We start from the raw sequence: 27,232 nt of genomic DNA, 5'->3' as shown, positions 1-27,232 counted from the left end.
TTTCTTACTACTGAACTATAACTTTCATACACACGTGAATTACAAACACTACCAGTTGCCACCATCTTGAATGAGTTACCTATGACCCTAATTGATACTACACCCAAAACCCAACACAGCAGCCATCCCATTAAGGGAAGGGAGGGTGGGGTTGGGGGGGGGGGGGAGGGAGGGGGGAGGTCTTCAAGTGCCCACATGATGGTAGCCCCCTGACCCTGCAAAGATTACATTACTGGTGGCTGGGGCATGGGGACTCTTGGCAATAGTTAACTGGCTACATTGTCTCTCCTATGGCTGGTTGGTGCACATGGGGACAGCCCCCATTTGGAGTTGGTGGCGTCAAGGTGGATGACTCACAAATGAAGTGGCATAAACTTTCTTCTGCTGGCAGTTGCATGGCCCCAGCAATCTCTTCTGAAGGAAAGAAGTATTACAATGTGGTGAGATACGACCCCACAATATTTCCTTCCCTGACTATTCCATGGGAGGAATGTAGGCCTAAGAGTCAAGGAGATAAACATTCCTCACAATACTTGCTCTTGAACCAACAGGAATTCCTTTGTGGCCACAGTAGCGCCAACCTCGTCTGCATGGATTGTGGACATCAGTTGCATGTGAACTCTCTTTGTGCTCCTACACCATCTGTTTCAACTGTGGGGAACACCGTTCCTCCTGCTCACTCTACTGTATTGTGTTCTCTCTCTCTCTTGATGAACTCACATATCAGGAGGCCAAGAAGAAAAATGATCATTTGATCCTTTACAGATGACCAAGATGTTTGCTATGGCTACAACGATGCCACCCGTTGTTGTGACAGTGCCCTCATTCTTTGTGTCTTCTGTGTCAGGTCCTCGAGGCCCACTTCCTACTGTTTCCCCCACACATCGAACCCCAACTCATAGCCAGAGAAGCAACACCATTCTCCAGTACCCCTCAGGAGACAGGGATCCCTTGGGACACTCCCTACCCATGATTCTGTTGATTTGCAACAGCCAGTGGCTCAAGTAGGGTTTTGTATTTCTCTTATATAACTGAAACTAGGGCAGACAAGAGTGACAGACCTTGAAACCATCCAAGGAGAAGAGGGACAAAAAGAAGACCTCCAAGACAAAGGAGATTCTTGTGGTCCCCAGGCCACTGGACCCCATATGTGCCAACTCTGTACATGAGGTCGAGTTCCCGGTGGCCCCTGTGGCACTGGAACCCACTAAACAGCCTACTTCAGACCCGCTGTGTACTGCCACCATATCCTCTTCACCATTGGCAGCAGGTGACACTGGGGCATGACCTTCCTTCTTGGTCCCGTCATGCCCCCACAGGATACTGATTGTGTGATCTTTCTTTGGAACTGCAGTGGTTATTTCCATGACCTTGCTGAGCTACGATGTCCCTTATGCATTTCCCCTGCTTTCTGCATTGGTCCCCAGAGTTGCAGCTATCCAGGTTTTTTTTAAGAATCAACTGAATCTGACTGAGCACCAGATGGAGTTTGCATGTACATTCTGGACTCTGTTTACAGCAAACACATGCCATTCAATATGACTTTGGAGTCTTTGGTTGGTCATTTGAGGACGTCTCTGGGTTTTACCATCTGTGATGTATCTACACTTATTTCTCAGCTCTCTTCACCCATCCTCATTTCGAGTAACCTCATTTTTCTCGATCATTTGTGGGATGGAGCTACCAACCACTGGCCATGGTAAAGCTATCGAAACTTTGCTTGCAGAGCTCGATCTTTCTCTCTTGAATACTGCTACCTCCACACATTTCAGTGCAGCATCTGGGTCTTATTCAGTCACTGATCTTTTCATTTGCAGCACTGGTCTTCCCCCTTCCATCCACTGGAGAGTCCATGATGACCTGTGTAATAGTGAACATTTTCCAATTGTCCAGGCCCTTCCTCAGCATCACTTGCCAGGCTGTCCAACCAGATGGGCTCTCAACAATGCTGAATTGGATGCCTTTGCATCTGCTGTTGTCTTAAGCAGCCTTCCACATGGTGGTAGTGATCCTCTGTTCATTGGAATCCCCCTGTTGCAAGACAGTACCTTGATGGACTTCCAAAATTGCTGTGGCCCTTAGAAATCAGAGATGGGCCCTCCAACATCATAAGCAACATCCATCAATGGAGTATTTCATTGTGTTTAAACAGGTCTGTGCCTGGGTCTGCCACCTAGTAAAATGACATAAACAAGAATGCTGGGGATGGTAGGTTACTACCATTGAACCGCGTATCCCTTCTTCGCAGGTTTGGGCGAAGGTTTGAGGCCTATGGACATGAGTTCCCCACAGTTGTACCTGATGCCTTCTTTGGTGGTGTCTATGCTGACACAGATGCTGTTATCAAACAATTTGTTCTACATCATGCTTGACCTCTGCTTCTGAGAATTATCAGCATGTATTTCATGTCCTCAAGCAGCCAATGGAACAAATTCACTTACCTTTTACCACTCATCACTTGGAGCCATATAATGCTGTGTTCAGTTAGTAGGAATTTCTTAATGCCCAAGACCTTTTCCCTGACACAGCTCCAGGGCCAGATCACATTCACAGCCAAATGCTCAAACACCTATCGGTGAACTGACAATGTCACATCCTTGCCATTTTCAACCTCATCTGGCATGAGGGTGAGTTTCCATCTCAGTGGCAAGAAAGCACGACCATTCCAGTACTGAAACTGGGTGAGCACCCCCTTGAAATGGACAACTATCACCCAATTAGGCTCAGTAATGTTCTCTGCAAATTGCTCAGATGTATGATAAGTCAGCAGCTGTGTTGATACCTTGAGTCTTGAGGTCTTTTGGTTCTGTCCCATGGCTATTTTCGCCAAGCCTGTTCTAATGCTGACAATTTGGGCCACATGGAGTCTGCTATCTGGTCAGCTTCATCCTATCATCAACACTTTATTACTCTCATCTTTGACTTGCAAAAGGCTTATGACATCACATGTTGTCATCACATCCTTGATGCGTGGGGTCTCCTGGGCTTGCCCTCGGTTTTTGTTTCGAACTTCTTGTCACACCATACTTTCTGAGTTCAGGGATTCAAGTTGGTGCTTCCCATATAACATTAACATTCCCCCCCCCCCCCCCCCCCCCCCCTGCTCCCATTTACACACGAGAATGGAGTGCCACAGTACTCTGTATTGAGTGTACCCCTTTTCTAATGGCTATCAGTACTCTGGCTGTGGGTTCTACAGTGTCACCCTTCCTGTATGCTGACAATTTTTGCATTTGCTATTGCTCCTCCACTGTGGATGTTGCTGAACTCCAATGGCAGGGTGCAGCACAAAAGGCACAGTCCTGGGCTCTTCCTCATGGCTTCCAGGCTTCAGCCTCCAAGGCATCTACATCTACATCTATGTGATTACTCTGCTATTCACAATAAAGTGCCTGGCAGAGGGTTCAATGAACCACCTTCAAGCTGTCTCTCTAGCGTTCCACTCTCGAACAGCACGCGGGAAAAATGAGCACTTAAATTTTTCTGTGCGATCCCAGATTTCTCTTATGTTATCGTGATGATCATTTCTCCCTATGTAGGTGCCAACAGAATGCTTTCACAATCGGAGGAGAGAACTGGTGATTGAAATTTCATGAGAAGATCCCGTCGCAACGAAAAACGCCTTTGTTTTAATGATTGCGACTCCAATTTCGCGATAATACAAAACGAGCTGCCCTTCTTTGACCTTTTTTGATTTCATCCGTCAGTCCCACCTGATACGGATCCCACACTGCACAGCACTACTCCAGAATAGGGCAGACAAGCGTGGTGTAAGCAGCCTCTTTAGTAGACCTGTTGCACCTTCTAAGTGTTTTGCCAATGAATCGCAGTCTTTGGTTTGCTCTACCCACAATATTATCTATGTGATCGTTCCAATTTAGGTTATTTGTAATTGTAATCCCTAAGGATTTAGTTGAATTTACAGCCTTCAGATTTGTGTGACTTATCACATAATTGAAATTTAGCTGATTTCTTTTAGTACTCGTGTGAATAACTTCACACTTTGCCTTATTCAGGGTCAATTGCCACTTTTCGCACCATACAGATGTCTTATCTAAATCAATTTGCAAGTCATTCTGATCATCTGATGACTTTACAAGATGGTAAATGACAGCATCATCTGCAAACAATCTGAGACGGCTACTCAGATTGTCTCCTGTGTCATTAATATACATCAGGAACAATAGAGGGCCTGTAACACTTCCTTGGGGAACGCCGGATATTACTTCTGTTTTACTGAATGACTTTCTGTCTATTACTATGAACTGTGACCTTTCTGACAGGAAATCACGAATCCAGTTGCACCACTGAGGCGATACTCCGTAGGCACGCAGTTTGGTTAAAAGATGCTTGTGAGGAACGGCGTCATACACTTCTGTCACTATAGTACTATCCGTCCACACCAAGAATTCAGTCTTGATAACCAATGTGGTTGAGTCTTATTGTGCCAACTTGAGTGAATGTGCTGGTCACACCTTAATGGTCTTTGCTGCCTTATAACACCAGCTGGTGTGCAGACCACTCTACACTTTTGCAGCTTTACAAAACTCTTATCCTGATTATGGGAGTTTGGTTTATTTCTCAATATCATCTTCATTATTGCAAAAGCTGGACCCGATTTACCCCAGTGTGGGGTCCAACTTGCAACAGGTGCCTTTTGGACTAGCAGTGCTAGCAGCTTCATCATGGACTCTGGGGTCCCCCCGCTACAGATCAGGTGCCAGCAACTGCTGCTCAACTAGGTGATAGACGTTTGCTGCTCTCCTGAGCATCCAAACTACTTTGTCCTTGTATGCATACAGAGTCTGGCCTGAACTCCCGACTTTCCACATTTTTTCCTCTTGTCTGGGAGCAATCGCATAGCCTGCGTATTGATCTGTCTTGACCTTTCCTTTGGACAAAAAGATTCTGGTCATCCTCTAGTTTTCTGCTACCTGTTTCTCACTGTCCTCGAAGCATTCCTGTGTTGAGAAGTGGGGTTCACTGATGGCTCCATGGTCAACAAATGAACTGTTTTTCCTGCACTCACTACCAAAATGCAAAATTCCTGGCCATTGCTCATGCCCTCAGTCACATTTGTTCTTGCACTGGTGAGACATTCTTATTCTGCAGTGGTTCCCTGAGAAGTCTTCTGGCTGGTGATCAGTGCTACTCTCAGCACCCATTGGTTGTTACTATCCTGGATCTTCTTTTTGAACTGAGTGGGTGGAGCAATGGTTAGCACACTGGACTCGAATTCAGGAGAAAGATGGTTCAAACCCATGTCTCACCATCCTGATCTAGGTTTCCATTATTTCCCTAAATCACATCAGGCAGATGCCGGGATGGTTCCTTTGAGAGGGCATGGTCAACTTCCTTCTCAATCCTTTCCTAACACAATGGGACCAATGACCCCACTGTTTAGTCCCATCCCCCAAATCAACCAACCAACCATCCTTCTTGATCTCCATCAAACTGGATGGTCTGGACCACAGACCGCATCGGGATCCTAGGGAACAAATATGCGGACATGTTGATCTGATTGGCTACGAGGATACTGACTTTAGAGCTTGGGATCTGGAACTGGACCTTGGGTCGTCTGTGTACCATCAATTGCTGCAGACTGGGAATACAGATTGGTGTGCCCTGGTTTCTCTAAATAAATTGCAAGCAATAAAGGGAGCTATGACCATGTGCCAGTCATCCCCTTGTGCTTCTCACAGGGAATCTACTGTTCTCCCTGCTCCTCATAGGCCACACTTGGCTGACCCATGGGCACATCCTACATTGTGAGCATCTACCCCACTGTCAGTGTGATGATGGCACACATTCTACTTGAGTGCCCAATTTGACCACCTTACAGCGAAACCTTATAGTTGCTGGTACAGTGCCTCTGATGCTAGTGTACAATGCCAAAGTGGCTGATCTTGTTTTATGTTATACTCATGAAATTGTGACCTACTTCTCTCTATGAGGTAGAGCACATTGGCCTGATCAGCTGCTTGAGGGATTGGAGAGGTGCCTTGTCAACTGCTCCAACACATGGGGCTCTGTGGTCCGGCATCTTTCATGCCCCTCCCACCTTTTTAATTATTCTTTTACGTCTATCATTGGTTTACTGTCTCCTCATTGTCATTCTCTTTCCTGAGATTTTACCAACTTGTCTGAATTGTTAATTTTTTTGTGGTAATTGAGTGTGTGGAAACACCACTTGATGTCGAGGGTGCACCTCCTGTCACATCACATGTCCCGGGGCCTCCAGTTGCTTTCTGGATGGAACAATTCACTCACCTTCACCTTCATACCCCTCCTTCACTTCTTCTTGGTTTATTGATTCTTATTTACAATCGAGATCATCAGGATTTGTCTTTGATGTCCTCTCTGAGGACTCTTTCTAGGCTTGACACTCATGGGATGGAGGGACCTTTTATTTGGGTCCCTTTAACCCCATCAGTTGTTCAAATAATACTACCTGCTAGCCAGTTTTGCTGGTAAATCTTGTGGGTACAGTATACAAGACAGTTTGAGACTGTGTGTTAATGAACATCTTAATATCACAATAGATATGAATGCTAACATTAGGTTTTTTAACTGCAACCATAGGTATTGGCCATCCGACTTGCTGATATAGATGTTCTCCTTTAACCCCACCTCACAAAGTGAATGAATGTGGCTGAGCTCAATAGAAATGAAGCTGCGCAGACAGCTTTAATGAAATGTGTGTCTGAAAAGCCATAGCTCAGCCAAGAGACTGTCTGAGTAATTGTTCACACTACTCAACTAATCAAGATCTTGCAATTAAACAGTAGAAGATACCAGACTTATTTGGTGATCTACTCTACAACCAAAGTGACAAAAAGCCAATACCATTATATTTGTCCAGGCTTATCAGGGGCTCAGCAACACAGAAACTTTGCTCTTAGCTTGCACTGCACTTGCTGATTTTTGATGATTAATGTAATCACCAACTTTTTTGGAGTTCTGTCTGCTGCAGGCACTAGTGTGATAGTGTGCAGAGTGCTCATACATTGATGTTAACACTTGTTTGTGCCAATATGTGGCAGCCTGTTAATGAGGTCCCTTTCAAGGTAAACACTTCAGCATCTCAGTTTGGGCAGTGATGCGTCACATGCTCATTGTAGCAGTCAGGGCATTGTGTGATGCATTAGGGCCTGTTGACATGTTTTGGTGTAAATGCAGCCTTTATGCACTGTCTGTGACTTTCTAAATCACATTCATAAGCACTGTCTGATGAAGTGGACAAAATACCCTGATGTAATATACATCATACCCTGCCATCTATTGCCATAATGCTGTGGAATAATTGCTTTTGAGAAAAGGAAGGTGTATGTTGTTCACCTGTTGATGGCTTATACAACATGTATTACTAGACATGGCAACTATTGCAACATCATTCTCAAAAACTACCTGTGAAGAAGAAACAATGTTATAATGAGTTGAGGATGGGTCCAGCTTTTTGCAAGTACACAACTATTGTTTTGCATCAGTACTTAAAGCAAAACCATAATAATGTGTACTTGCCAAAAGATTGACTCACCCTTAATTCATTATTATTTTATGCTAGCACAAGCTCAAAATTCCAGTGTAATAGAAACAATTTCAGATGATTTAGCCAAATGCAACATTTCACCGAGAGAGAGCTCAGATGCTGTTGAGTATGCTGCTCGATCAGAAGCTAAGTGAACAATCATATCCCTAATCAGTGATTCAGCATAGGATTCATTGCATCATTTACATGCAAAACTGCACTATCAAGAAACAGATTGTATGTTACTGGCCAGGCCACATATAACTGAACAGATTGCTACATTGATTTTTATCCTCAGAGCTGCTGTGTGAGTTCCCTGGCTTAATTATTAGTTAGCAAATCACATATTATAGAAAATTACAAGCTACTAGGTTCTACTAAGAGATATAAGACCTGCACTAGTTTATTTAACTTGCTACTATATGAGAGAAGTTAAGCACTTCAATGGATTGGATCCATGAAACCACCTGTCTTTCAGCATAGTAAAAACCACTGCAGATAATTGGCCCAGAACTCATCAGATTGTTTGAAACTAGGAAATGGGAGCAGCTGCAGCAGTGTGGCCACCAGAGCCTGTGTTGCTACTGCTGAAATGATTTGATCAGCTGATCTACATTTACATCTATACTCCACAATTTACCTTATGGTGCGAAGTTGAAGGTATATTGTGTATCAGTGTCATGTCCCTCTTTTCCTGTTCCAGTTGCTTATGGTTTGTAGGAAGAACAATTGCTGCCTCTGTGTGGACTTGAATCTCTCTGATTTTAACTTCATGATCTTTTCATGAGATATATATAGGAGAAATTAGTATATCAGTTGACTCTTCTAGAAACATACACTCTTGGACAGTTAGATGATTCTGTGATGCAGAATGCCTCTCTTTCAGTGTCGGCAACTGGAATTTGCTGAGCATCTCCAACATGCTTTCATGCTTACTGTTATAACATCAAGTTTAACACATATATTTCAGAACGACACAACACATATAAGTCACTGAGCAAGTTGACAAACCAAGACATGTGAACAAGGTAACATTCAAATGAGCACTGAGTCCCAGCGGCCGCTGCTCGGCTGGCTGCTTAGGTGGCGCAGCTGCTGCATGGCTGGCAGACAGCGCCGCACGTAGAGGATGCGTGTAATTGCGCGGCGGCGCTTTGAATGATTGGCGAATCAGAACACTTACTATGTGAATCTGTAATGAAACCTCCTTCTCTTCTTTGGAGCATCTCTATTTCCTCTAGCAATCCTATCCTACTTCCCATGTTGGCGGACTAACTTCCTGAGGAATCTTCCAATGAATCTATCTGACATCTGCCTTAACTGTGGTTAATTTAATGAAGATGTTCTCTTTCAAATCATTCTATACTCATTCTCCTAGATAGCTTATGGAAATAACTGCCTCCAGTAATTGTTCTGCAATCAAGTAATCATACATAAAGGGTCTTTCTGCCTCTGTATTCACAGTATGTTACATTTGTTTACGTTGATAGTCAATTTCCACTCCCTGGTCCAAGTGTCGAAATTATCCTCATCTTTCTGCATTCCGCTTCAGTTTTCTAGCATTTCAGCACCTCTGTATACAACACCATAAACTGTGAAAAGCCTCGTGGAATTGCCACTGTTATCTGCTAGGTTATTTGTATATATTGTGAACAGTAACAGTCCTATAACGCTCCCTTTGGGCACACCTGAAGTTATTTTTGTGCCTGAAGATTTCTGTCTTTTTCAGAATGACATGCTGTGTACTGTTTGCTAAAAACTCTTAGACTCAGTCATACAGTTAGTCTTATATACCAAATACTCGTATTTGTTCACTAAGCAGTGGTGTGGAACTGTATCAAACACCTTCTGGAATTCGAGGAACAGAGCATCTACCTGGATACCTGTATCTACTGCTTTCTGGGACTCATTAAAATTGAGTACCATTGAGTAACAACTCTGGTTGATTAGGGATTTTGTTTTCAGTAGCAATGGTGAGTTGTCTTAGCTGTTCAGTATACACAACATCTTGTATCATTTCATTTCTTGGTAGTGGTCCATGATGAAGACGCCAGTTTGTTTCAACCAAATGCATAACATCCGTCACACAGTATGTTGTTTTTTATGATGGCCAGAGCAATTCCTTCCTGTTCTTTTAAGTTCACATGCAGGCTCCATTTCTTATCACCTTCAACAATGTTCCAAGGGAAGTATTTGTGCCTGTAACAAGATATATGGTAATAGGCCAGCAAAGACTAACATATTGTATTTCGCCACTTTTTGTAGGTGTCGCTTGATTTATGTGATACCAATGTATCCAATTTTTGCACCTTATCCAACGAATGCAAAGTACATATAGTGGGTATGTTATCAAATTCCAGAATGTGTGCCAATTCTTGCATTGGTTGATGAGGATTATTGTGAAACAACTGATTTAGGCAGTCATCATCAAAAAGGGTCTTCCATAACATGGTTCAAATCAAATTTTCCTTCCCAGAAATGATAAAAACATTTCTGTGCCATGCTGTTAGTGAATGCTTCCATTGCTTCCATCCTGTACACACTAAAAGTGCTTCTTGGTGCTTCAGCAGCACTTGAACATTGATTAACCTCAAAGGGTAAAATGTGTCAAAGTGTTCATTTTCTTCTCCTTACCACTCCATACCGATAAGCCTTGAAAATGGACCAAATGAGTTGTTGACAAATGTAAGCTCTTGTCTGCAGAAAACAAACTCCAGACAAATGAAAATCAATTGAATAACAGAAAATGAAAACCTCACAATGCAGTGCTAACAACGTAAATGAAAAATGAGACTGACTTATACATTGACCTATTATTTTATGTGGCATTACATTTTAAATCTGTGCTGTAGTGCTTAAAAAATAAAAAATAAACTTCCTGAGCTAGTAAATAATTTATTAAACACACTATAGTCCTAGGAGTGTTTCCTGAATAGCTTTGTGGAGTAAAGACGCATGTTCTGTTTTTATTGTTCATGCATGTTGCAGTAATCAGTGTTATGGTGTATGTAATATGTAGGCAAATAAACAGTTCCTTTTTCCAGTAATTTAAAATCATTCTCTTCCTAAAGGAAGACAGGTCTTTTTTAAGACTAGGAAAAAGGACGTACATGTATTTACCTGTCAGACAGATATTCTGTTAGATTATAGGAGTAGTGGGCAATGTTTTAATATCTGAGGATTTTCAGTCTCCTACCCAGTGTTTTTTTTAGCAACTATTAAAGACTTCTGCATCAGAATATAAAACTCAGCCTAAACTCTTGATAGAGACCTGTAGTCTGTACGGGTTCTGCAATAAATGGACCAAGGATTGAAAGTACTGTTTTGGTTTATAGTGGAGCTGAAGATGACATAAGTGTTGCACCAAAACTAGTTATTTGAAATGAATTTCTTTGATGATGTGGCTGGAGATTTTTTTTTTTTTTTTTTTGATATTATGGTCGTGAACTTCTATTATGGTCATGAATTTCACACTTTATTCATTCATCAACTTTACATTATTTTATATTGTTACTCCACCTGTCTGTAGAATAAATATTTTTTGCTGTTAGGTGAAATATCCAGCAAGATTATATCATAGGATCATTTATGAGTGAAAGTATGCAAAGCATGCCAGCAGTACTGTAAGCAGGTCAATGTAATGGGGGTAAACTCTTAAGTTCAAAGCAGGCATACTTGAGCTTTTGGTTTATTCATTAGTGCATTTGTGTCACATCAGTTTGTTATGGCACACCATATTTAACAATTCCACCCTCCATTTTTTTTTATTTCAGTGGTAATAACTGTTAATGTGACACACTGTATTTTGTTGCTAAAATATAATGCTATCCGTGCCAATGGAATGCCTTCAGCATCAAATGTTTTAGTTTTCCTAGAAGAATTGTATTGACTGCACAATTGCAAACTGGCTGGAAAACAGAAAATGCCAGCAAGGTAAATTTTCTTGTTCACTATAACTGAGTCAGTGACATCACATGTTGCCATCCCTGCAGAGAAGTCCTCACAAAATTCAAATTGAGTGGTTGTTAAAAGGTTATTGTCATTAAGGTGATCACTATCCTGTTATAAGCTACCTTTCCACCCACATATTTGAGAACATGGGAATTAGAAAGATGGGTCTGTAATTAAAGGTCGCATGATTATCTTCACTATCATAAATAAAACGATGGAAAATCCAGGATAGAATAACGATAGTAGTATGAAAAGGATAGACTGTTACTCACCATATAGAGGAGTCAATGAACTGCAGCCATACACAGCAAAAAGAATGCTATACATTTGACCTTTCGGCCTTAGGGCTTTCTTCTAAAGTAAAAAATACACATGCAGTCACACAAGCACAACTCGCACACAACTGACCAGTGCCTTTGGCCACCGCCTGGGATGAGTAGAGCAATTGCCCCTGATGAGAAGGCAATCTGTGTGTGGTGGGGGTAATAAGGGGGCTGGGGCGGATAGGGGTGGGGGAAGGTGCAGTGCTGCTTGAGCTGTGATGAAGAAACATGGTGGCGACAAGGTAGGGCTGCTAGGTGCAGTCCGGAGTTTTTTTTTTTTTTTTTTTTGGGGGGGGGGGGGGGGGAGGGGGGCACAGGGTGGGAAGCAGAAAAGAAGAGAAATAGGGGAGGGGAAAAAAGACTAGTAGGAGAGTTGGTGGAACAGAAGGCTGTGTAATGTTGGAGTGGGAACAGGGAAGATGATAGGTAGCAGGTGAAAGACATGGACTAATGAAGGTAGAGGCCAGGGGATTGCTAGAAAATCGGATATATTACAGGGAGAGTTCCCACTTGAGCCATGCAAAAAATCTGGTGTTGATAGGAAAGATTGAGATGGTGCAGGCTGTGAAGCAGTCATTGAAATGAAGCACAGTCCATGACTGCAGTGCCTTAGACCGCTCGGCTAATCCCGCGCGGCGATCAGTTTGTCCCTTTCACATCCTTTGATGGGATATGAGAAGCCTGTGACCACAGAAGAGTAGGTGGTGAATGTATGAGACAGTCCTTACATGTAGGTCTATTACAGGTATATAAACCATGAGGCAAAAGGTTGAGAGCAAGGGTAGAGCAAAAATTTACAAGGATGTTGTGTAGGTTTGGTGGGCGGCTGAATACCACAGTGGGAGGGGTGGGAAGGATATAAGTAGGGTACTCCTCATTTCAGGGCAGGACGAGAGGTAGTCGAAACGCTGGCAGAGAATGTGATTAGTTGCTCCAGTCCTTATATTCGCAGAAAGAACCACAATCCACCACCTAAAAAATGATCCTGACCTTATAATACTACCTGCCAACAAAGGTTCCACCACTGTGGTTTTGAACTGCAGTGGTGGAGAGGCTCCAACAGCTGTCAGATTTGTCCACTTAAAAACCTGCCACAGTGACCCCATCCCAGAAGTCCAACAAGATCTCCAGTCTCTTCTTAGAACCTTAGGCCCCTCCCAGAACCTTATCCTCAAGTCTCTCTCTCTCTCTCTCTCTCTCTCTCTCTCTCTCTCTCTCTCTCTCTCTCTCCCCCCCCCCCCTCACCCTTACTACTCACCACACTCCTACCTTCTGTATGCTTCCTAAAGTCCTTAAACTCAACAAGGTTGTAGAACAACCTCCAAACCTCCCCCACGCCTCCTCATAGCTGACAAACCCTGTCTTGCAGACCTACTACACTTATGTCCCCTCCAAAACTCCCTCCCACCACCACACAAAACACAGAACCTAAACAGACCCACAACACAGTTACGAACCTTTCCTCCAGGAGCCTTAGTACCACAGAAATATCAGTCCTTTCCAAAGGCCTCACCTTTTGTCCCACTCCCAAATTCAGCCATGCAGGACTAGTTAAAGACCTTCTCTCCTCCTCCCGGTCACTACAGTGGAAACACTTTTTGTCACCAACCCGACCAATCAGATCCAACCAAAGACCAATATTGAATGTTGCCTGTCCTTCACCTACCTATCCCCTTCTCTGTTTCCACTCCAGCACTATACAGCCTTCCATTCCACCAACAAACCAACTAATCTTTTTCCCCTCCGCTACTTCTCTGCTTTCCCACCTCCAGACTGCACCTACAACTGGCAGCCCTACCCTGTCCACACCATATCTGTGGCATCTCTCACAAGCAGCACTACAACTCCCCCCCCCCCCCCCCCAACCTACTATCCTTCCCCTTCCCCCTAGCTGCACCAGCCTCCTCCTTCCCATCAACATGCATGGATTGCTTTTCCATTAGGTGCAGTTGCATTGTACAGCAGTCTGGCCTCAGCAGCCAGAGACAGTGGTCATGTGTGTGTGAGTTGTACTTGTGTGTATGTGTTTTCTATTTTAGAAGAAGGCTTGTGGTCGTAATTTCAAATGTATAGCAGTCTTTTTGTTGTGCAACTCATTGTCAGTGTCTCCTCTGTATGGTGAGCAGCAAACCATCCTTTCCATAATACTGTCATAAACAGATGTTACTGTTGCATTTATCAGTTTTTTAGGAAATACAAGTTGACTAACTGCAAAGGTATTTCAAGGAGGCACTAGAAAGTCAGCACAGAATTACAGTACACAGCTGGGTTGACAACTGGAATGTAACAATACCTTATCATATATTACAGTAATGCGGGATTTCACTAAGATAGAAACCGTTTGGCACTCAAAAATAGCATCTAGAAAATAATATGTATGTGACCCTCTCCTGGAAGTCTGAAATATTACTTTTTTATTTTATTGTTTGTACATTTTAAAATGAGAATCACATTCAGGAAAACTAGGAGTCTCTAACTTTAAAATGGAATATTTTTGTATCACTAGACTGATTCTTTGAGCTACAGGAAAATTTATTTTAACAGTTGTTTGCATGTACAGTCAGCTAAGGTTTCTTGCATGAGATATTTGGCCCTCATGAACTCTTCAGTAGCTTCCAATGTGTAGTTAAGAGATTGCCCCCAACAGATGGAACTACAATGTAAAAATCCATATTTTTCACTCGCACTGTGCGTAAGTCTTGCTATGTGACTTAAGGTATGATTTACTGGAGATGGTCACAAACAGATCTCTCACATGTTATACAGCCCTACCTCTGAACTGACACTACACAAGCCATCCTATGCTGTATAGTAGAGGGGTACAGTCTGCCTCCATAGTTGAGAGGTCAGTTTGGATAACTACCATGTGGAGGTCTTGGATTCAATTCCCAATATTGCCAGGGATTATTTCTTTGTAGGAGAACTGGAGTGGGCTCCATTCAGCCTTCTAATGCGAGTTGAGGAGCTACTTGAATGAGAAGTGGTGACTTCAAAGTCTGGATAAAGGCCAAGAGAGCACTGTGTTGACTCCTCACCTCTTCATATTGCATCCGAATGATGCCATATGGCAGAGAATGGCATGGTGACTGGTATGCACAGCATGGTCCTCTGAGCTTTCTTTGAGCTGGTCATGGAGTTTAGACTCTCTCTCTCTCTCTCTCTCTCTTTCTTTCTTTTTTTGTGGAGGGTAGTAGGAAAAGAGGGTACAGTTAATGCTCCCTCACAATATCCACTCACACATTCCTCTTTTCTGCAACTGTGTAAATGTCTCTTAGCATGCCAATGCATCCAATCATTGTGCCTAGCATGCCCTCCATGACAGCATCTATCTGATGCCTCTCATAAAGTTTTGACCATCAACAGTTTTGTAGAATGTGCTTTCTGTATCTGGCAGTCCCCTTCATTCCCAAAGGAAGATGCATTTGAATCTGATGTTTAATGTCTTCAGTTTTTTTGTTAAACAATGCCTCTTACACTTTGATGCTATAGTAGTACATTGAAGTTCCATTTTCCCCAGGAATTTTGGCTTTTAACCTTTTTTTTAAAAAAAAAAAAAAAGTCAGAGGGACTTTTATTAACAATGTGGATTCGAAATACACTTTATGTGTATTTAATCATTGTTCCAGCTTGTAACATTCATATGTAGTGCCTAACTAGGTTTGAAAACATCTTACCTTTGGTGTGATGAAGTCAAAAGAGAGATGGAGGCAAGTAGCTAAACATTAAAATTATTTCTTATGAAGCAAGCCCCCTAACAAACAAGTAACCTGCTCCGTTTGACACTACAATGTGGTACCAGAGCTCCTGGACTTTCCGATTGGGATATGATGTGAGTAGACATGTAGTAGGCCCTTCAGTCTGATTAATTTTATCCATATATACTCTCCCTTCATTTGCTACCCTCTTATTCATTATTTTAGTTCATTACCTTAAAATAATAATTGAAAATACAGGTTTTTACTTGAAGATAGCGCCTCTGCAGGTCAGGAAACTCACAGTGTTCAAACAAATGCCATTAATAATAATATAGTCTAGACTGCCTACTGATTTTTCTGCAAATAATATGATTTTCTGTTTATTACATTATTTTATGGGTCAGTGTGTCAGCTACTGCTATCATTGGATCCAATAACTAATAACAAAAGTAATGTAAAATCTGAGATGTATTATGTATACATTCCAGTCAAAAACCCACCCACTAAACTTAGAATTTCTGAAAGAAATTTCATTGTTGACAAAATAATCCATGGATATGCTGTAAATAGTCTTCATGGGTTTGCCGCCGGATGACGTTGGTGCAAATTCCACAATATTTCCTCGGAGTAACTGTCCAACATCTTCAGGTGATTGAACCTTGCTGGTGGCTGGATATGACTGACAATATCCACACATCGACACCCTGCGTACAGAACACGTGCAAAGAATATGCAGGCACAGAAATCATGCAAGTGCAATGATTTGCAGATAGATGTGCCAGAGTCAAACGACCTCTGCTGATAATCGCAGATTGGCCCTGAAAGTCTGCTGTATGCTGTGTTTACTAACAGTGTGACCTGATGTTGCTCATTAAAAAACTGTACTAGACTAATGTTATGATGGGCCTCTTATCAAAAATCTTGATTTAATATTTCAACACGAGCTTACAACAACATAGGTCGTATTTCATGACCAATATTTTGAACTAGTGGATGGTGTCGCCATGGGAAGCCCTCTGCCTCCTGCGGTGACTAATTATTTTTTGGAGGACTTAGAAGAAGAAGCTCTACAGTCAGCCACTCTCAAACCCTCTTTTTTTTTTTTTTTTTTTTTGCAGTATGTGGAGTAGACATTTGCGGTGTGGCTACATGGACTTGATACTCTACCTGTGTTTCTTCAGCATTTAAATTTGCTCCATCCAAATATAAACTTCACAGTGTAAGTGGAAAAAGATGGTACTTTATCTTTTCTTGATGTTTTGGTATGAAGGAAAGCAGATGGAACCTTGGGACACAGCATCTACCACTACCCAACACACAGTTCTATATTTGCAGGCTACAAGCTGTCATCGCCCTGCACAATGCAGGAGTGCATTACGTACTTTAGTTCATAGAGCGCATGTGGTATCTGATCCTGAAAGCCTGTCAGATGAGATACAACATTTGAAGACAGTGTTCTGAGAAAATGATTATTCTGGGAGACAGATATGTAATGGATTCAAGCCCAAGTGGGTTCAATCTGTGGAGCAGAATGAAGATACAAAGACACCCACAACTTTGGCCTTCTTCCTTGGGAGATGTTTTTGACAATCTGCAGAACTCAGGAACCTCTTTGATTTGGTTAAGGATGATCTTGGCATGTTCTACATCCTGGAGGACCTCCTCACTACAGATCAATTGGAATGAAAGTAAATCTAATCTAATCAGGAAACGTGGTGTATATAAGATTCCTTGTCAGTGTGGGGTGCCATATAGAGGCCAGACATGTCACACAGTACAAGAATGCTGCGATGAACATCAGTGTCATACACGCCTACGCCAAATGGAGAAGCCGGCAATTGTAGAACACTGTCTAAATACAGGACATTGCATGATTTATGAGGGCAGAAGTTTTATCCCCGGCATCATCTTTTTAGGATTCCATCATGAAGGAAGCAATACACATCCATACAGCTGATAATCTCAACAATAGGGAAGCATCATTTCAACTGAGGACAGCATGGAACCCTGCATTGGCTGCTGTAAATCACGACAAGAAAATAAAGTTTTATGATAACAGGTCCGTCATAACATTGGTCTACCACAGTTTTTAGTGAGTAATGTCTAGCCACACTGTTAGTAAATTTAGCATACAGTGCATGCACAGGAGGGCCGTTCTGCAATTTTCGGCAGAGGCATTTGACTATGGCACCATCTATCTGCAAATCGTTGCGCATGCGTGATTTCCACGCCTGTGAATTCTTTGCGTACGTGTTCTATATGTGAGGTGTCAACATATGACTACTGTCAGTCATATCTAGCCACCAGCAAGGTTCAACCACCTGAAGATGTCGGCCAGTTGCTCCGAGGAAATATTGTGGAATTTGCATGTCATCCAGTGGCAAACCCAAGAAGACTATTTACAACATACCGGCTGGGAAAGTGTGAAGAGTCACACCTGGGTACACTGCCAGCTGTTGGTGTTCAAAGGGCACAAAATTTCAATGATAAGTCCTTTCACAGTTGTGGGGTGTACTACATAACTGACCATATGGTGGCTCAGGGGCAGCTTATATCCTTGTCACTCCATCCTCCCAACCTCTCTTTTCCTGTGCTCCCTCTGAGGCCCTCTCCCAGAGGCATGCTGGCAGGTTGACTGCCACAGCATTCAGCACCCCACACACAATTCACTCCCTGTGGACAGGGTTGGTGTGGTGGCAGCAGTGGCTTCATAATCCCTTGGGTCTATTCCCAGTGTTTACCTGTAGTCTTGCTGTTGATCCTAACTAAACAAAGTTGAATTGAATTGAATTGAATTGAATTGAATTTGATCCTGTAAGATTACATTGTGTACAGTAAATGTACGTGTAATATAGAACATGTCAAAGTATTAACATTCATTATCACTTATTTTTCTACACCTTTAGCTTACATTTTTACATCATTGATAATGAATAATAATATATACAAATTTAATGGCATAAGTTTTCTGCAACACTGTAAAACTCATTTTCAGTGAGATAGTCTTTAAGTTTCTTTGGAAAGTCATTGTGAAGTACACTATCTTGCAGATTTTTAGGCAGACTTCTTAGTAGTCTGATACCAGAGTACTGGGGTCCTTTTTTTAGCATTGCCAGTTGGTGGGGTATGCTCCGTACTTCATTCTTCCTTCTTGTATTGTGGTTGTGTGTACACTAGTATTTGTAATCCAGTCCTCACTACCTTTTGTGATGTACATTATTGTTTTGTATATATGCAATGATGAAAAAGTTAAGACACCCAAATTCTTGAAACAGTTTCTGCACGTTTCAGAGGTCTTTCTTCTTAAAATGGTCCTAATTGCTTTTTTTTATAATGTGAACACTCGTTTTGTCTCTTGTTTGTTTGAGTTTCCCTACACAGTCACACCATACTGTAAGTATGGTTCGAAAAGTCCATGGTACACTGTACACAGAAGGTTCTTGTCTGAATACTGTGATAGCTGCACCATTAAGAATATGACAGGGCTCAGTTTCTTACAGACATTATTAATATGGTTTTTTTTTCCATTTCAGTTCATTATCCACAAGAATACCTAAGAATCTAGCAGATTCTACTTCTTCCAGCCTTGTTCCATCAACCTCTAAATCTATGTATAAAGCCTTTTCCTTGTTTTTAAACACTACATACATAGTCTTTTTTAGATTTATAAGTGTGGGACTTCAAGATTTGCTGAGCTTGTAGTCAGTATTGCAGTTGTTTACTTGTTCCCTGCTTCAAATCTCAATAGATTCCCTTGTGATGCAGTCCCCATAATGTGTTCACGGAGCAAGGACTATGGTGCACTCATACTCAATGTTATGTATTTCCAATAGGCAGTGATTTGCAACTGCAGTTTTGTTGGGCGGTAGCAGATAAGTATGTCACTGATTTTCCTGGCAGCAGTTTTTAACAGTGGATATTGTCTTTTTCTGGTGTATGATTTGCTGCATTGGTGGGTGATTTGATACATCTAATCCTTGTAAAGTACAGGATTGTCCATGACACTCCCCAGAAATGCTCGTGTCTGACTAGGTGAATAGAAAACTCTTAGTGTTGTATCAAGTTGATCAATTATACTTTTTCCAATCATGTCATTGTTGGAGAAAGTAGGATTGACCCTTTGAAAATAACACAGTGTCTACTAAGACACTGCTTTACTGCTTTTAGCCTGTATTTGAATTTATGGACATCTGGTGATTTTATACACTACTGGCCATTAAAATTGCTACACCATGAAGATGTCATGCTAGAGACGCAAAATTTAACTGACATGAAGAAGATGCTGTGATATGCAAACGATTAGCTTTTCAGAGCATTCGCACAAGGTTGGCACCAGTGGCGACACCTACAACATCCTGACATGAGGAAATTTTCCAACCAATTTCTCATAAACAAACAGCAGTTGACTGGCGTTGCCTGGTGAAACGTTGTTGTGATGCCTCGTGTAAGGAGGAGAAATGTGTACCATCACGTTTCCGACTTTGATAAAGGTCGGATTGTAGCCTATCGTGATTACGGTTTATAGTATCGCAACATTGCTGCTCACGTTGGTTGAGATCCAATGACTGTTAGCAGAATATGGAATCGGTGGGTTCAGGAGGGTAATATGGAATGCCGTGCCGGATCCCAACGGCCTCGTATCACTAGCAGTCGAGATGACAGGCATCTTATCCGCATGGCTGTAACGGATCGTGCAGCCACGTCTCGATCCCTGAGTCAACAGATGGGGACGTTTGCAAGACAACAACCATGTGCACGAACAGTTCAATGATGTTTGCAGCAGCATGGACTATCAGCTTGGAGGCCATGGCTGCTGTTACCCTTGACACTGCATCACAGACAGGAGTGCCTGCGGTGGTGTACTCAACGACGAACCTGGGTGCACGAATGGCAAAACATCATTTTTCAGATGAATACAGGTTCTGTTTACAGCATCATGATGGTCGCATCCGTGTTTGGCAACATTGCGGGAAACGCACATTGGAAGTGTGTATTCGTCATCACCATACTGGTGTATCACCCGGCGTGATAGTATGGGGTGCCATTGGTTACACGTCTTAGTCACCTCTTGTTCGCATTGACGGCACTTTGAACAGTGGACGTTACATTTCAGATGTGTTACAATCCGTGGCTCTATCCTTCATTCAATCCCTGTGAAACCCTACATTTCAGCAGGATAATGCATGACCGCATGTTGCAGGTCCTGTACGGGCCTTTCTGGATACAGAAAATGTTCGACTGCTGCCCTGGCCAGCACATTCTCCAGATCTCTCACCAATTGAAAATGTCTGGTCAATGTTGGCCGAGCAACTGGCTCGTCACAATACGCCAGTCTCTACTCTTGATGAACTGTGGTATCGTGTTGAAGCTGCATGGGCAGCAGTACCTGTACACGCCATCCAAGCTCTGTTTGACTCAGTGCCCAGGCGTATCAAGGCCGTTATTATGGCCAGAGGTGGTTGTTCTGGGTACTGATTTCTCAGGATCTATGCACCCAAACTGCGTGAAAATGTAATCACATGTCAGTTCTAGTATAATATATTTGTCCAATGAATACTCGTTCATCATCCGCATTTCTTCTTGGTGTAGCAATTGTAATGGCCAGTAGTGTATATAAACATGACAAAGCATACTGAATAAGAACTTTTTCAGTTCTAAATTTAAGATATAAGTCCAGTATTGTCTGGTACACTGTACTTCGTATGACACCAAGGGGAAAATAAATAAAATTTTCATTTTGTTGATGTTGGAGAATATTTGATGATGAGGATTTCAGAGTATGCACTTTATACCTATCTTGGTATGAAAAGTACAATACTGATTACTAACGTTTTAATTAATTGTGTGTATGTTTTATGATGCTGTCCCATGAGTAATTGACGGTACTGTGACTGGTATCGACCACCCAGATGTCATCTTGAGTCTGTCAATAGAGGAAAAGAGAGGCGGTATAGAATCTATAAAATCTGCTAAGTAACTATCTATGTAACAATTATTGAATTGAATTGACTCATTTTGTAAGCAGTGATGTAACTTTCCCATTCTGTTGTCAACAATACTAAACATATCATTTGGTAGAAGTCAAGGTTTTATAGGTTGTGTGAGAAACACTCTTTGTTTATTCACACATGTCTGTATTGTATCATAAAAAATATAATCAGTCAGTCTCTTTATCTCCATGGGCAGTATGCCATTTTTCCACCAAAAAATAGTGACTTATTTAATGTAATGACATTGCTTACTTCAGTATTGTAATGAGATAGAAATTCTCCTGTGGTTAACTGTGTTTGTTCTTTTGCTTTGCGCAGGTGAGAAGAATGGAAGCCTGGTGACAGCCAGTCATGCCATATTCCACTCAAAGGATCGTCTCAGTGCCCCAGCTGCAGTTGTTGGCTTTCAGTTCCAGCACTCAGCTCTTTCAACATTGTTCAGGAATATAACATACAGTGTGCGTACTTTCTTCTACCTTAGTTTGAGATTAATATTTCCTAGGACCTGTTCATAAAGGAAAACATTTTTTGTTAAAGATTGAAAGAAAAAAACTTATTAAAACCTCTGTGAATATTTTACTGTGAATGTTTTAGGAAGAGTTAAAGGTAACTGCAGTTACAAATCTTCATCACTATAAACATTAAAAGCATTACATAATGAAAAAACACTTTTTGTCAATATTCCATGAAAAATTTTATAATTTCTTACGCCACCTAGGTTTCAGGTTACGAGTTCTTGGTCAAAATCAGTTGTAGATATACATACTGATAGCAGATAATTTACCATAAACTGGAATGCAGCATATTTGTGAGGAACTGGATACTCTGAAATAACTGGAATAAAGGAATCTGTCAATTTGTCCTTCCTGTACATTTTAAACTGGTGGATTCATGTCTGTATGTTTATAATACTGTCTAGAAACCTGTTCCATATGGAATTGTTTGTTTTCATTCTAGAAAGTTACCTAGGGATTTTGAATTCATTGATCATAATACACCAGAAAAAGAAAATAACATCTTCATAAATAGTAAAGACACCACTCACCGAGTAGCAGAAGCATTGAATCATCAAAAGGAAAGGCCACACACACACACACACACACACACACACACACACACACACACACACTCTCTCTCTGTAACAGCTAGAAAGACAGTGCTGGGATTGCAGTTCAGCAGATGGACTGGCGTGGGGAAAGTGTCATGAGATGTGGGTAGAGGGAGGAAGAGGCAGAAAGCATGAGGAGGAGTTGGGGAAGGGTAACTAGCTGCTTGGAGAGAGGCAGTAGGTACGCAAGTTAGGAATGCGGGAAGGAGGGGTGGCAGGTGCATTTGCTAGGCATGCAGCACATGGGTACCTGAGCTGGGGACATGCTTTGCATGAAGAAGATGGAGTGGAAATGTGGTTGAGAGGGAGTGACATGACTGAAGAAGAGGAAACTGGTGGGTACAGAGACTGGAGACTGTGGGTTGGTAGAGACTGAGCCCAGGAGAAATACACTGGCAAATAATGTATTCAAAGATAATCCCATCTATGTAGTATAGAAAAGATCGTTCAGTGGGAAGGATCCAGATAGTGCAGGTTGCGAAGCAGTCATTGAACTCGAGCAGGTTGTGGTCAGCAATGCGATGTGGCACTGAGACGTCAGCTTTGTTCTTGGCCACAGTTTGATGGTGACCTGTTATTCTAGTGGACAGTTGGTCAGTAGTCATGCCCATATAAAGTGCTGTTTAGTGATAAATAAATGTGGACAAGACTACCAACTATCTGCCCACCAGCCTGAATGGCCATTGTCAAACTTTGACCAGAACAGTGACTCATCACACTGTTGAGCACAACAGGCCCAAGTTCAGTGGCTGCTTCACAACCCCTGCCACTGGGTCCTTCCTTCCAGCACCCGCTTCTGTGTTATGTAGGTGGGAGCTATCCTTGCAACACATCCTTTGCTCCTGTTACACTCCTGGCCTCAGTCTCCACTATCTCAATGTCCTCACACCCCCTAATCAGCAGTGTCCGCTTCCTCTGCATGTCACCCCATCCCAATCCATCTCTCCACATCACCATCTTCATGTGCCGAATGTCTGGCACATGCAGTTGCCCCCACTGCCTCTTGCATTTCTAGCCTGCACACCTGATGCCTCCCTCCAAGCCATTAGCTACCCCTCCTCCTGCTTCCTGTGTGTTTCTTCCTCTACCTCCCCCCCCCTCCCCACCCACCCCCCCTCCCCCCTGAGGCAACTCTCCTCCCAGTCCAGCTGCTGAAAGGTACACAGGTGCGTGTGTGTGTGTGTGGTGGTGGGGGGGGACCTGCACACGTGCGCGTGCATGGGAAAGAAAGAAAAGGAGAGCAAGTTTGCTATTGGTAAATAAATCACTGTCTGTCCTCGGTACATCTTCTGTGTTCAGAGGAACTATTAAAATATTCTAAATGTGTATTTTTCCCATACAGTAGTCTGTCATTGTATACTCTGTCCACATTTCTGTGAGAAGCAAGCCATAAAAAACTTCTTAAATGTTAGAATCATCTGCTTTCCTCATTTGTAGTGTTAAAAATTATTTCAGTGTGTGTAACAAATACTTATGTTTTTGTGTGTGGATTTTGCTTATACAAAGTAAATTGTTTCAGTGTCTAGATGTTCTACCAAACTGCACTAGAAACAGAACATGTGCATCAGACATTTTGGAATGCTACCTCCTGGATAACAACGGATATGTCGTCGTTTCTGAAAATCACAGAGACACGGGAAAGTTTTTTGGTGAAGTCCGACATTCAGTTATGAATCAGCTGATAGAGCAGAATGTGTTCCAAAGTATACACATTTTTGACTATCAAGCTGTGTGTTTCAGACCAAAGTCAACAGATAATGCAGCATCATTTCGCATCACAGTGAGTTTATGTTACAGATACATGAGCATGTACTTCATTACGAAAAATAGTATACAATGTGAGTTAAATTACATACTAAAAGCAAAATATTAATGGGAAAGAAAACATTATCTTGCTCTAATTCTTTATTAGCATGAACTTTCACAAATTCTTTTACTTTAACATTTATGTACACCTTTTGTATATGTTATATAAAAATAGTTATTTTCAGGGTAGAAGAGAGAATAAGTTTTAGTGTCACTTTTATTTCAATATTAGAAACTCATATATGCTCTAAAGCAATCACAGATATGGAGAACATGTATGATATGATTCTGTATCCCCCACTCTCTCTCTCTCTCTCTCTCTCTCTCTCTCTCTCTCTCACACACACACACACACACACACACACACACACAAACACACACACACTTTTAAAAACAATCCACTCCACATCTCAGAAAGCAACACACAACTTCCCGGTCCCTCAAGATGGGACATGGTGAGATAATTGTTATTAGTTCTTGTATTATGGAGGCAATATCTTATATGTCAATCACTTGTGCACCTACATCTATATGCAGCAAACCCAGTGTGAAGTGTATGGCAGAGGATACTTCCCAATGTACCACATGCAGAATTTCTCGCTGTTCTCTTTGTGTATGAGACTTGGGAAGAATCACTGCTTAACTTCCTCTGTGCATACCATAATTAGGCTAATCTTGTCCGTGTGGGGTGATACATAATAGGCTGTAATATTTTCATAGATGCATATTAATACTGGTCACTGAAACATTTTAAGTAGGCTTTTGCAGGTTAGTAGGCATCTGTCGTTAAGCGTCTGCCACTTCAAGTTTTTCAGCATCTCTGTGACGATCTTCCTTACGTCTTACAAACATGTGACCATTTGCACCATCCTTCTATGTAAATGCTAAATATCCCCGGTTAGTTCTATTTGGTATGGGTCCACACACTTGAGCAACTTTCTTTATCTTTGTTTGAATCTATGTGATCCCACAATTTAATATTCCTACAAATTGTTACACCCAAGTATCTATAATAGTTTACAAATTCTATTTGTGACTCATTGATATTTCAGTCCTCAAATACAATGTTTTTCCATTTTATGTAGTACTTCCTGTCATTTCTTTCAAATTTGATTTTTTATAATAGAGGAAAACATTCCACATGGGAAAAATATATATAAAAAACAAAGATGCTGTAACTTACCAAACGAGAAAGTGCTGGTATGTTGATAGACATAATGAAAAACACACAAACACACATACAAATTTCAAGCTTTCGCAACCCAAGGTTGCTTCATCAGGAAAGAGAGAAGGAGAGGGAAAGACAAAAAGATGTGGGTTTTAAGGGAGAGGGTAAGGAGTCATTGCAATCCCGGGAGTGGAAAGACTAACCTAAGGGGGAAAAAAGGACAGGTATAAACTCACACACACCCATATCCATCCGCACATATACAGACACAGGCAGACATATGTAAATGCCGTCTGCCTGTGTCTGTATATGTGCGGATGGATGTGTGTGTGTGTGTGTGTGTGTGTGTGTGTGTGCGCGCGAGTGTAGTAGGGGAGGCAAACACTTCACTTCAGTTCCTTGGAGAATTTTAGGAAAGTGTGTTTCATCTGAAAAGGAGACCATATATGGGACACTATAGTGACCCGTTATTGAGTAGTGCTCAAGTGTCTAGGGTCCACACCAGGTCAGAGTCAAGGAAGACATCAAAGCAATTCAGGGGTGGACTGCTACATTTGTTACTGACAGGTTCAAACAGCAAGCAGTTATTATGGAGGTGCTTCAGGAACTCCAGTGGAAATCTCTGGAGGGAAGATGACTTTTTTTAGGTGCACTGTTGCAAAATTTTAGAGAACCAGTATTTGTAGCTGGCCGTAGAATAATTCTATTGGTACCAACATTCATTTCACATAAGAACCATGAAGGTAAGATAACAGAAATTGGGCTTGTACTGAGGCATATAAACTGTCATTTTTCTCTCGCTTTATTTGTAAGTGGAACAGGATAGGAAATGATTAGTAGTGGTGCAGGTTACCCTCTGTCATGCACAGTATGGTGACTTGCAGAGTATGTAAGTAGATTAGATACTGCTACTAATGTAAGTTACATGAGCTTCATTTCCCCTCCTCATAATGCTACTGCAGAATTTCCTTGTTGGTATTCAAAGGAAATTTATTGTTAATGTACTGAAACATTATTTTTAGTGTTATGTATTTAGTACAATTTAATGTAGAAAGTAAGTGTTGTAATTACCCTTTTCTATTTTAACAGCCCTTGACACACTTTTTAAAGCTGCTAGACTGGTTGATTGGAAATGTTGTGTGGTTAGCAGCTCATACAAACTTACATCTCATGTGGCTGCAAGATGATGTGGCTGCTACAGCTATTTCTGGGGCATCTTCACAGCCTGATCCAGGAGGTAATATTTGCATTTCAATCAGAAATTCTCCATTTCTTCTTTGTGGTTGGTCTGGGTATACTGCTGTGATAACAACGTAATCTCTAACTTAATGTCCAGTCTTTGTACACAGTCATATGTAGAACTAGTTATAAAGGATCAGATTGAGAAATGTAAAATAAGTAAGAAGGAAACATTAATAGAGAGAAGTAGCTAATCACAAACAACTGCTGTTGGCCATATTTACTACCATGAAAGACAGTGTGTATTTTATTTGTTCATAAAAAGGGTCTCAGGTATGAATTAAATTTACTTTTGAATTTTCAAACATTGATGACTTGTTGCGTAATGTCTGTGGTCAGATTATTTGAGATTTTCTGACCAGGAATGGGAGGAGTACATGTTTCACTTTGGGCAAGGAATGAAAGACAGCATGGAAGCTATACT

The 27,232-nt window shown here is 41.7% G+C and overlaps 1 protein-coding gene across 2 annotated transcripts in view; it reads left to right on the top strand.

The window, feature by feature from the left end:
• Positions 1-27,232, top strand: part of LOC126483961 (voltage-dependent calcium channel subunit alpha-2/delta-3) — an 832,874-nt gene that overhangs the window by 766,046 nt on the left and 39,596 nt on the right. For both annotated transcript variants that reach the window (XM_050107259.1, XM_050107258.1), the window contains 3 exons: positions 21,806-21,945; positions 24,115-24,375; positions 26,659-26,806. In XM_050107259.1, coding sequence (XP_049963216.1) covers positions 21,806-21,945; positions 24,115-24,375; positions 26,659-26,806 — 549 coding nt within the window. The remainder of the gene's footprint in view (positions 1-21,805; positions 21,946-24,114; positions 24,376-26,658; positions 26,807-27,232) is intronic.

The sequence above is a fragment of the Schistocerca serialis genome, chromosome 6 (genome assembly GCF_023864345.2).
Source record: "Schistocerca serialis cubense isolate TAMUIC-IGC-003099 chromosome 6, iqSchSeri2.2, whole genome shotgun sequence".
In the NCBI taxonomy this organism is placed as follows: Eukaryota; Metazoa; Arthropoda; class Insecta; order Orthoptera; family Acrididae; genus Schistocerca; species Schistocerca serialis.
This window is presented reverse-complemented; position numbering and strand designations above follow the sequence as displayed.